The sequence below is a fragment of the Gavialis gangeticus genome, unplaced genomic scaffold, assembly GCF_001723915.1.
Source record: "Gavialis gangeticus isolate Ggan-Ray unplaced genomic scaffold, GavGan_comp1, whole genome shotgun sequence".
Taxonomy (NCBI): Eukaryota; Metazoa; Chordata; order Crocodylia; family Gavialidae; genus Gavialis; species Gavialis gangeticus.
The window spans coordinates 36,113,372-36,125,800 of NW_017728995.1; the positions used below are offsets into that span (position 1 = coordinate 36,113,372).

The window sequence follows — 12,429 nt, forward strand, 5'->3', positions numbered from 1 at the left end:
AAATAGGGGATCATCTATTTTGGGTCTTGTCCTGACCAGCAGGGAAAAACTGGCAGAAGATGTGGATGTGATGGGCAACTTGGGAGGAAACCATCAGATTACAACAGAATTCATGATCCTGAGATGGAGAAAGCATAAGGTCAGTGGAACTAAGATGCTAGGTTTCAAAAGGCAAATTTCACCAGACTCAAGGAGTTATTAGGCCTGGTGCCATGGGAAGACAGACTGAAGGACAAAAGTGGAAAGGAGGGTTGGAAGTTTCTAAAGGGCACAATATTGGAAGCCCAACAAGAAACTGTTCTGACACGATGGAAGCACATGAAGAATGGCAAGAGACCAATGTGGCAGCACTAAGATGCCTCAGATGCCAAAGGAAAGCATAGAGGCAATGTAAGGATGAGCAGGTCACCAAGGATGTGTACCAGGGAACGGCAAGAACCTGCAGGGACTAAATCAGAAAGGCAAAGACAAAAAATGCGCTGCACCTGCCAAGGGAGGTTGAAGATGACAAGAAGAGGTTCTCTGAGTATGCTGGCCAAAAAAGAAGGACCAAGGAAACTGTGGATCCTCTATTAATGAGCCAAGGGAACTCTTAATAGATGCAAACAAGGTGAAGCTACTCAACAGGAACTTTGCTTCAGTCTTCCCAAAAAAATATGTTGCAACCAGATACCTAATAAAGATTATTTGGATAAGGAAGGGAACAAGCTGAGGGATGAGATACAAGAAACAGATCCAAGAGCTTTTGATGGGTCTGAATGAATTCAAGACAGCAGGACCTGACAGACTTCATCCCAAGGTACCAAAGGAACTAGCAGAGGAGATCTTGGATGCCATTGGCAACAATATTTACAAAGTTGTGGAAGATGGGCAAGGTACCAGAGGACTGCAAAAAGGGTGAGTGCAGTGCTGGAGTTACATGAGCACATCCTAAGGAAGTCCATTTGCAAGCACCTGGAGGAGGAGGAAAGGCTGATCACAAGCAGCCAGCATGTATTTACTAAGAATAAATCATGTCAAACAAACTCCATCTCCTTTGACAAAGTAACTACTTGGGTGGGTGAAGGGAATGTTGTGGCTATCGTGCATCTGGACTTCAGCAAGGCTTTTGAGAAAGCCCCATGTGACCCACTACCTAGGTACCTATTTCTAATACAACACAACACTTCCCAGCCATTTAACACCAAATGTAAATAAATAAAATGTACTCAACCTTGTCAAAACACACAAGATTCAACTGTCCGCAGATATTTATCCTCTGAGGACTGATACAAAAAATACCAATTTTTTTCAGGCGTCTCTGTGCATAAACGATGCCAGCAGTCATTGCAGCTGGAAGTGCAGGAGGAACAGTGATGGTGATAATGTCAAGAGACTCGATTATTATTATATGAACTTCAACCTAAAAAAAAAAATATCATGCTATTAAGTGAGTAAAAACCAAGTGCTTAAAAGCTTCACCAGCATCTCTCTAGTAAATCAACTTTATTAACTGCTGTACCACGACTGGCAGAAGTGACATATTGCAGGTAGCTCTGGCAGTGCTCAAGAAGCAAGCAAAGCTGGCACATTCCCTTCACGTGAGACAAGTCTAGCAATCGGGTTCAAAGACCATTACCCTTTTAACCTTCAAATCTCTTACTCTTTTCCAATGCATTTGTTAAAAATTAATATATGAATAAATACACCTGCAGACTCAATATCTTCATGTCTCAAGATCATTTTGATGAACAGCTGTCAATACAGACCAATTTCTATGCAATACATTTTGAATAATCCATATCCAAGTTGTTCTATTTCTTGTCTGAGTCAGAATAACCTCAAGCATCACTTTTCTGTTACAAATGCTTACAAGCACACAATCAAAGTCTGCTCCCTGCCAATATTCCCTTAAACAGGACTGTTTCGCTTAATGATCTTGTCAGTAAATGGGTTTGCAACAGTATTTGTGAAAAGCAAACAAAGCCAAGAAAGCTTCATTTAAAAATCAGACAATAATTGCAGAAAGCTGTTTAGCACTAAACCAGTTTCACTACAAATACTGATCAGTCACTAGGGTCAAAACAAAAGGGCAGCAGAGTGAAGGGAAAATTGAAATCATACCTTATTTAAGATGCTGTTGACCACTGTGTAGATAAAGCCAATGCCTGCCACCACCACGAGGGACAACAGAAACATGTAGGCATCTTTGTAGAGTTTGAAGTCAGTTGGCTTTGGATACAGGATGGAACGAATAAGCTGTCCTTTGGAAGTACTAAAGCCTACAATGAAAGGAAGCGCACAGTGACACTGGGCATGCAAGCAGCAGCATTGTCATGCAATACAGCCACAATGCTGAGAAAGCCTACGCTAGTTCTGAGAGAACTGCCACTTACCCCCGTGCTCAGCTGGCTTGTGAACATAAGGTGATTTGTGCAGATCCCACTGGGGGTGCACATGCACCTCATGTGAAGTCACCAGGACACACTGTTTCTGGGGCTGATGCTTTGGGCTCCATACAAGGCGTTAGTGGCTGCAGCCCTCCCTGCAGATATTTAAAACCTGAGCTGTATTCTTATCTTCCTCATCCTCCACTGGGCACCACAGCAAGAAGTGGCAAAGAATCATGGCCAAACAGTGGCAACAGGTAAGGCTTGCTGGCCAACACACAGAATCTGGTGAGGTTATGAACTGATGGCCATGTGGCTGCCTAGCTAATCTCAACAGAGAAGATGTGACCTCTGGGACCCATCACTGTTACTGGCCCTAGACGCTGAACTTTCCTGCTTAACAGAAGGAAGAAAATTTCCTGCATCTACTTTTTGAACGAGTGCTGTGACAGGGACTGAATTCACCCATTTCAACTAAAAGCACAATATTGATTTGAATCCAAGAAAGTTCCCAACTTTGAAGGTCTGAGGGACAATACAAGCTCTTGGGAAGCCTGCTTTACCAGAAAGCACAATACATCTTCTTGCAAGGGTTTGACCTGCACAACTCTGCTAGAGGCAAATGAAGTTCCATGTGGTCATGGAGCACAACATGGAGTTGGAAGGGCTGGTGCCCTGAAGAAGCGTCTAATGCTGGTATTTCCACAGACTGACTTCCCTGCAGCATCCTGGTAACTTTATACATAAGACCCATGATGTGCTGCTTGCACACAGTTATACCCAGCACCCCTGGAACTAAGGCTGTGCTTCACCTGATTTAACATGGAGTTAAATTAATTATGAACTATGCATAACCCAGCAGAGCAAGTTCTTTTGATTTCTTTTTAAGATGCATTCAAACAGAAACAGCTTTACCTAAGGATTCACTTTGAAGTTGCCTAGGCACAAATGGAAACATGGTTTATGCAACTGCAGTCTCCCCTGAAACAAAGGCATCAGGAATGGCAGTGCTAGCTAATCCTGCCTGAAAGCCACAGCCTGTGTCAGCAGAAAGACACAAACAGCATCACTGCTGCTCTCTCCAGTCTGTCTCTTGTGCAGTGTGCGTAGTTCTGAGGCGCAAGGGAAAAAAGGGAAGGTCAAAGCCTCAAAGTGCAGTGGACATCGAGTTGAGTCACTCAGTATAGGACCAATCATGCTCTTGCTGACGTTCATCAGCAAGCCTCATCAGGCACAAAGTCTGTCCCAACCATAACATGTTTCAAAGTCCCTTGATGCTAAGTTTTCATTAATTCCTTGCTGACAAACTGTCCATTACCAAAACAGCTATTACAGTGATACCTAGGAATCCTGTGATTACATTCTTCAGGGAGCAGGTGTTTAACCCAGGCCAGTTAAACCACAACATTCAGAAAGCAGCAGGTGTTATTGTGAGTACGTGGTATGTAAGTAAGCAAAAAACAAACCCATACCTGTTCTCACGACTGCAGCCTTGACTAGTTCTCCGCTGTAAAACCGCGTTTGAATGACAGTGGTTCCACAGAACAATGTATGTCGCTTATGGGTTTCTGGACTGTACACTTCATCCCCCGTTGCTTTTGGATCTTCTGCGGGGTTTGGTAGGCTAGTTTTTGTTACAGGAACACTTTCACCTTAAATAAAGAGCCTCTTTAGTTTATGGAAATCCAACTCACATAAGCATTTCCCATCCACAGCTCTCAAAGCAGTTTGCACAGTGGCTCTGCCCCCCTTGTGTGGACACGGCAGCAGCCATTCACCCAGGACTGACAAAGATGGGACTATGACCCAAGAGTCCTCAATCCGAGTGGCTTGCTGCCCTGCTCTGCTAGGCCTCACACACCGCAGTGCTGATTTCCAGCCCCCTACTTCTGAGCTCCTGCAAAGCAAACCCTTCTTTTACGGTTAGGCCAGTGTGCTTGCTCTGAGCACAACACACCTTACCAGCCAACCTTTTAGCCACAGTGTAGCGACCCAAAATGTCAGCATCACTTTACCTGTTAGCAAGCTTTCATTTACAATGCAAGTACCACTGACAAGTACTGCATCACAGGGCATGATTGTCCCATTCGATGGAATCAACATGATATCTCCAGGCACAAGGTCAGTGGAAAGGATTTCTTCTCTTTCTGCATATCAGACATATAGAGGGTTAGTCTTAAACTTTCCAATGTAACGACAAAGTCACAAATCAGCATCCCTCCCAGAATTCCATATAAAATGCAACACCCATGATCACAGCCAGGCTATGACCATTATGCCGCTGTTTCTATTATTAATGGTATGGCTTCAAACAAGAAAAAAACCCTAGAAAGCAAAGTACTGGACTCCACTGTATGTTTAGCCTCCAAATGTGCAGCTGGATTCAACTCGTCACAGATAAACAGCTGTAAGAGAAGGGGAAGAGAGCTTGACTCCTTTCTTAAAAGAAACTGATGGCTTTAAATAGGACCACTGATTTTACACAGGTGGATGCCTTGGAAACAAGAATGACCCTACAGCAGCCCAGAGCTTTTGCTCTCCAGGACAGCAGAGCTCACATTAGTAGGGAAAGGGCTGCCAAGGATGGGCAAACCACAACCCCTGCTGCCAGTCACTCTACGTTACTAATGAGAGCCCCACCGGGAGAGATTTATTTGTGACCTGGAGGCCAGGAATGAGATACTGCAATGGTAGCTGCATATGAGGAAATGGGCAACTCAGGGCCACCTAGTCTGGGTTACATCCGACGATGGCTGAGGTAATCTGGAAGGATACCTTCAGGTTGGTCATTTTACTTTAAGGGATGGTTTGGAAAAGGCTGACCCTGCCTCAGGGAGGGGTCAGACTAGATGTGACCTGTGGAGCTCCCTTCCAGCCCTACTGCTTTAGGATTGCTATGATTTTCTCTGGTTCAGCATCACACCTCTCTCTCATCCCAAACAATGAATCAGCAGCTAATAAGCAAAGCAGCACTTAAGAAGTGAAGACAAGCAGTTTCTTTAACCAGACAGACCCAAGCACAGATCTGCACTAACCCCAAGGAACAGCTGCAGGTTCATCCTTTCAAGCAAAGGCTGCCAGTGCAGCTTACCTTGATTTGCTCGGCTGACCGACACTCTGACAATGCTGTGAGCTGCCACCATGTCATGCAATATAACATATTGCTGGGAAACGGGAAAAAGCAAATCAGATTAGTTGTACAAATAACCACCTAGGTCCATGCTGCATCACAGAAAAATAAGGCAGAAGGGGCCGGGGGTCCTGCAGTCCAACCCCTCACTCGGAGCGGATCACCACCTCTCTCAGCCATCTCAGACATGTCGGTCTAACTCACACTCACAAGGGCCCAATCAGGACGTCTCTGGGTGATCTCTGCCACCCTCACAGGGCAGATTTTGGAAGAACTTTTAAATTAAACAGCGCTTGTTGTAATTTAAACTATTTCTTGCCTGTACTCACAGAAGTCTACCACCCTTTTCCTATTTGAAAATTGTTACCAAAGCCTCCTCTCTTCTGCAGAGTAAATACTCCCAGTTCTTCCAGTCTTTCCTCATGTGTCATTTTTCTAGACCATTAATCATTTTCGCTGGAGAGAATCCAAAGAGAAATCTGTCCACCTCTTTCTTAAGAGTGCGGTGCCCAGAGCTGGATGCAGTCTTCCCAGCAATGCCTCCCCAGTGCTGAATCGAGTGAAAGAGACATTTCCCCTGACTTGCATATGACACTTGTGAATACGTTCTAGTATGTGGTTAGCCTTTTTTGGGGGGCAACATTATATTGTTGACTCATGTTCAACTTGCAATCCAGAGCTTTTCCTAAAATACTGCAGCCTAACTATTTTGTATTTGGGCAATTGATTCATCCTTCACAAGCGCACTCTGCACTCGTCCTTCCCGAATTTCATCCTGTTGACTTTACATGGTTCTGAGGTAGTTTTGTCTCCAATCAAGTCTTTCTGGCTCTGAATACACAGCCCTACGAGGTAAGGTATAACTGCACCTAAACTACAGCTGCCAAATCGGCACTGAAAGCGGATCACCAGATCTCAGTTCCGCAAGGCACTTCCTCCCTTCAGTCTTCCAAGGAGGAAGCTGTGTAAGGCGGAGCAGCCTGACGTGGGGCAGAATGGAAGATGAAGTGGCATTCTTCCACTGGTCAGCAGCATCCAAAACACCCATCCTGACTCAAGTCAAAGGCTCACCAACAAGCAACAACATTGAGGCTGGGTCCCAAACAGAATATTGACCCCACCCTCTCTTATCCAGCAGAAGAATCTAGATACAAGGACATCCCACATATATGGGGGACTTGCAGCTCTGTACCTGACTACTGCCAGCCTTTGCGAGTGGGCTCTTCCTTCACACTCACTAAGTCAAGTCAAGTCAAGTCAATCCCAAGGCTGCTGAGACCGCTGGGGTAACTTGTATGCTATAACAACCCTCCTCCACTCTGCAGGACCTTCGTTGAGTTGTTTTGCATCACTGGTGATTCTTCAGGCAAAGTGATCTGGCAGCGCCCATCTCCTCTCCAGTATGCACGGCCACTGGCGCACAGGGAGCTCATTCACCCTTTGACAGGTCTTGTTTTCAGTCCTGCTGGGTGTCCACACACCCTCCTCACCCAGGCTAGGGCAGGGGGGGGTGCTGTTTAGTCACCAACAACCCAACCATGGAACAGGCTGTACTGGTTTATTTGGTACCAGATAGCATACCAAGAGAGGCTGGGCCACACAACGAGGCCAAATCTCATTTAAGCAACTAACTTTGAAATTATAAAAAGTATCTTCATTAAAGACAGCACATGAAGAACTTGGGTGAAAAGCTCTGTTGTACTTAATTAGCTGGATTTATTTACGTTATTTGAAAAGATTAACTACAAAAAACCCAAATTCTATCTTAAAATGACAGAAACAACTGACAAAGATAACCATTGCAATTTGAACTGACCTTTCTAATGGTGTAGAGTGAGCTAATGATGGATATTACAGACATAACGACAATTGCTAATGCATAGTAGTAATACTCATCAGTGATCCACAATATCACACTGAATAGCTGGAAAATGTAAAAGGGGTTGAGGACCTGCAATAGAAAACACTGAAGTCACACACTGTCCTGGGCAGAATTAAGTGGTACAGAAAGATTTTTCAGCTCCTTGTACATGACAACCGCTTTATAAAACTTTGCCCATGTGCTTCCTGTTTCCCCACTACCAATTCACTTCATATGCCAGTGTGAAGTCCAGCAAGCATTAGGACAGTGATTTCCAACTTTTAAGAGGGACAAATGCCAAAAGTCACAAAGTTCTCAACGAAGTCAATGGGAGCAGTGTGTTAAGTGAGCGAAAAAACTGTTCCAAAAAATTCTCCTGCCCAGCACCCTACCTACCTCCCTTGGAGTCAAGATTTCCCATCCAAGTTCTGCTAAACCGCGTGGTTTTTCTGCTATCCTGCCATTTCATATCCACGTTGCTCCCTCCCGCTGTGCTAATACTTTTCTCTATGGTTGGGCAATTTTAAAACAACCATGCAGTCAACACACTGGCTGAAAAGGGATTCCTGGCAGTCGTCACTGGACTCCTGTCTTAGGTTGAACAAGCCACTTGGGACTTCGGCCCTGAATAACCTGAAAAGCGTCCCCCTTTGGGGGTCATGATAAATAGTCCTAGATCCCATAATGCTAGATCTTTATCAATATATGCAAGAATAGGACAGGTTTATTTGACAAATTAAGATTAACTGCACTCCCCAAGGTCTGTCCAGTCTTTTTTTCTAAGGAGCCCATGGTAACAGAGCTCAACAATTTTGCATACCACGTTGCCCCTAAGACAGAAAAGTGTGAGTCAATTGTTCAAACCTCTATTTACCAAGAGACGAGGACAGTGGAACAGGAGAAACGGGATCCGATTAAACGAGTCCACTGCAATCCACACTCTGTTTACAGACCCTGAACAGCATGCAGGTCTCCCCACCAAATGCTGCTCTCTCCAGTGCTCTTGCTAGTTCAGACACAGAACTGGTCTTTGGCCCTACACAGTTTGCAACAGCAGGCTCCCTTTCATATTGCCGAATCAAGCCACTTTCATTTCTATGCAAATATTTTTTCCCTTGACCGCAATCACCAATTGAAACCTCACCCATGTTCAGCACCCCTCCAAGTATTTTAATTCTACAGAATAATTTCTTAAAGTGATCTTACCTCCTTAATCAGAAGCTTAAAAATGGAAGGCACTTTCACAGCAATTTCATTTACTCCATAGAATAATTTTCTATATTGAGGAAGATCCAAAGAGACATTTACACTCTGGCTGTGGATAATCTATACCATACTCATATTTAATAACCTCCATTACTTTAAAGCAGTTATATTCACAGTAATTTGAGAGAATATTAGGTTATTTCTCAGTCTGCAATCCCTTAAAAAGTCAGATATGGATGTACAAAATATATATGGTGGTTGAAAAACAGACAAGGACAAAAATGTATCTCTGGATGACAGACTAAGTCTTCAGAATCCAGACACTGAATTCTAACTTAGGCTCAAATTGAGCCATAATTTAATTTTCTGGACAAAAAACAGAGATGTCAAGAAAACAGACAAAATAACAGAATTTAGTTCTCTGCTAAACTGTAAAGATTGCAGCAGTGGGCTACATACGCTGAGATATACTATACCCCAAAATATGTCAACTTAAACAACAATTAGAAAAAATATTTAAAAAAATTAATGGACAGTTATGTGGAAAATAGCAAGCATGCAGAAAAACTGGATTTAATAGTGACAGGAAATTATGCACAAGTATGATGCCAGCCTTTCCAAGATATAAAAGATGATAATCACATGTATAACTTAGGAAGTAATGCATCATTATATAAAAACTTGCAGCGCTCTGTGAAGCTGCAGTTATTCTACAGACCCCATCCGGAGAGCCAGAGCAGGGACTCTCATGAGCTAAGGCTTGTGTATAGAACTTCGATATTGTGTGTCATTGCTCTGCTGCACAGTGTTCGCACAGCCCACCTTCCCTCTCACTTTTTTCCACATCTGTGCAGGTCGTGGTTTATGCCAAAAAAATTTGGAAGGCAAAGATATTTTCTTTAAAAAAATCTTAAACCAATCACAAGCATGTTCTGACATGAGTCAGCAAAATAATTCCTCTTCATTTTCAAATATCAGCATTTATAATCCCACTGCTGAAGGCAGTGATATTGGTGGGATAAAAAGCCTGACAGAGGTAAGACGACAAAAAATGTTTCCATCCACATTCAGCACTGGTGTGAATAATCAGAGGGAGACCAAACACTCTTCACTTTGCTAGGATTCTCCATGCAAGGCTATCCGTAAGCACTCCTGTACATCCCTGACATCTTTTAGTGTCATATTTTAACTGGAATGTGGTATCATTACCTGTAATCATGCACCACCTTAGTCAGTCCCATACTGTGTTCAGCATGGATTGAAGAACAGGAAACAGTGTCATCCAGTCCTCTAAATAATTGGAGAGCAAACAAAAATTAATCAAGTTTGAATATGAATCTTCTGGACTAGCACTATTTTTTGTTTTGTTTTAAATATCCCATAAACTTCTCAGGACTGCTACCTTACAGTGCAAGATACGTTGCTCAGGAACAGTATTAAATCTGCATATTAGTACTGTCATTCGGTTATATGGACTCTCTTCCACCCATTTCTTGCCATATTATTGTATGCATCAATGAAGTAATTTAAAATAAAAGCGAAGTTCTGATTTTATTTCACCAACCAAGATATTTAATAGGTCTTCTGGTTGATCTTTGAGTAAGTTTTAAAAAACTAAACATTGGCATAAATATTGGAAGCTGCTGCTTCTTCAAAAAAACAAAAAGCAGAAAGATATTGAAGCTGTATTCAGAAAACATGGGTACAGGTTTGTTTTTATTTAAATAATCGTTCATTTTGCCTCTGAAATGAGAACTGGAAACATTTTGATAACTGGATGGACAGTCATTCTAACTACCTCTACAGACATGACTATTTTGAACCGTCTCTGTTAAGTCACAGAAGTTAGGCTATGTTAAGCATACTTCTTCCAGCCACAGACCACTTCCAAAAGACAGTGCTCAGACACGACAGACATTTTCTACAATATCCAGAAGACGACCAGTTGACATTGCACATTCAGATCCATTCCATTAACATCCCTTCTTCACAAGATCTGCCACACAACTGCCCATAACTATGGTAGTGCGAATGTAAAGCAATAAACCAGAAACACTCAATATCTTCGAGAAATCACACAGCCAGACTGGTATTGCTCAGTAAAGAGAGCACCCAATACAAGATGTACAGCTACCAAGTCAAACTGATTAAGAAGGGTCAAGGTGGAGGAAAAAAAGCTCTAACACGTGGAGCAAGGAGAAAGTATTAAAGCGTCCTCATCTACCAGACATCAGAAGTATGCTCCTAGCAATTCTTCTTATTTAATGTAGCAGAGAACTCCGCGATTAGCTTCTTCAGATGCCATGCTCTTCTGTTTTCAGTGTTGACTCAGGCTATGCTCCATCTGCTTTCAATAAGAGGCGAACAGAACTCATGGAGTTCAAGGTTTCCCTAGCTATAGTTGGGGTTCATAAACTAACATGCATAGGCAATGTTTTGTCTCAATTTATTCACGTGTTTCCCTGTCCTACATCTCTAATGGTGATTTTTCTTTTTTTAGGCCTCCAAAAAGACCTTTGTTCTAATTATTAGGGATAAAGGGGCAACCCCAAAGCTAGACTAGATACTGTAGACAAATGTGTCTGTACATCAAGCTCGTGACAGCATGGCGTGCATTACAGAGATATGGTGTACAATATAGGGATACCTGTATTAGGTCAGACCTCAGGCTTGTCCCTAATCATGGCGCTGATCTCAGCCCAATTCTTTGGTGAGTGCTTTCCTCTTCCTTGCTCTGTGCACTTTGATTCCACCTCCCTGGAGCTGTCTCCTCTTCAGCCTGTGCTCTGTTATATCCTAGTATTTCTGTCCCCTTCTTATTCTTAAGTCCAGTTGAACTTTCCAACCCACAATTTTCAGCTGGGTTTCAGAGCCATCCCACCAGCCCCTCGCTATAACAACTGCAAGCCACACAAACAGGCAAAGCAGGCTCCCCAAACACCAAGAACAATCATTTAACACAAGCCTGTCATTTCCCATGTACTGAGTTTAGTCTACCACCATCAGAACTGGCTCTGGAACAAACTTCTTTGAAAGGTAAACCTGTGTTTTTGCTGGTGCCCCTGGCCCCATCTCATTTTGAAGCCAATCAGACTATTTTGCAGCCAGCTGCAGAGAAGGGAAGACATTAGGACAGACTCCTGTCCATGCTGCCTGGCAGCAGGAGGAACAAGGGCAGGCAGGATGTGCCAAGAGGGCAGGGGTGACCTCTACTTCCCACCTCCCCTCCACATGACACGGCTCAATCAGGCAGTGGGCCTGCCTTCCTGCAAGGCTGCGGTGCAAGGCGCTAGCAACCCAAAAAGACTCCCCAGCTCCTTTTCCCCTCCTCCTAAAAGAGCACCCCAGCTGCTCCAAAGCAGGCTCCATGTCCCAGAAGAGAGGAGCCAGGAGCAAGCAGGCTCTCTTAGCACTAATTCAAAAGGTGGAAAGCAAGGAGGTCCCAGACTGTGAGAAACCCAACACACACACAGCCTACTCCACTCCGTGCTCCCCTTCTTCCCCAGTGTGTTAGGGAGCAAACTTGCTGGCTGCTAAATCAATCACCTTCCCCCTTATTTAGCAGCTATAGCTGGCTCCTGGGCTCCATCCCTCTGCACCTTGGGAAAGGGGAACCAAGGGGCCCAGAGAAGTTAAGGAGTCTGCCTCCTCCCCAAGCCACCTGCCCAAAACTGGAAATGCAGCACACTCAAATAGGGCAGAAGAAGTCCTTCAGCGTGGGACGCACCACAATGGAAGTGTCCACACTTATTACAGCGTCTGCTTGGAAGTGAACGCTATACTTACCGCTCCATGCAGACCTTCTGTACCAGACCTGTTATTACAGGTACCTAATCATTATGCAGAACACCCCCCCCCCCCCA

General features: G+C 43.8%; 1 protein-coding gene across 3 annotated transcripts in view; it reads right to left on the minus strand.

Annotated features, from left to right (window-relative positions):
• Positions 1-12,429, minus strand: part of ATP13A3 (ATPase 13A3) — a 108,158-nt gene that overhangs the window by 34,546 nt on the left and 61,183 nt on the right. For all 3 annotated transcript variants that reach the window (XM_019503501.1, XM_019503500.1, XM_019503502.1), the window contains exons 8-15: positions 9,776-9,856; positions 8,567-8,636; positions 7,316-7,450; positions 5,461-5,533; positions 4,385-4,516; positions 3,842-4,021; positions 2,104-2,261; positions 1,214-1,402 (exon numbers count right to left, since the gene is read on the minus strand). In XM_019503501.1, coding sequence (XP_019359046.1) covers positions 1,214-1,402; positions 2,104-2,261; positions 3,842-4,021; positions 4,385-4,516; positions 5,461-5,533; positions 7,316-7,450; positions 8,567-8,636; positions 9,776-9,856 — 1,018 coding nt within the window. The remainder of the gene's footprint in view (positions 1-1,213; positions 1,403-2,103; positions 2,262-3,841; positions 4,022-4,384; positions 4,517-5,460; positions 5,534-7,315; positions 7,451-8,566; positions 8,637-9,775; positions 9,857-12,429) is intronic.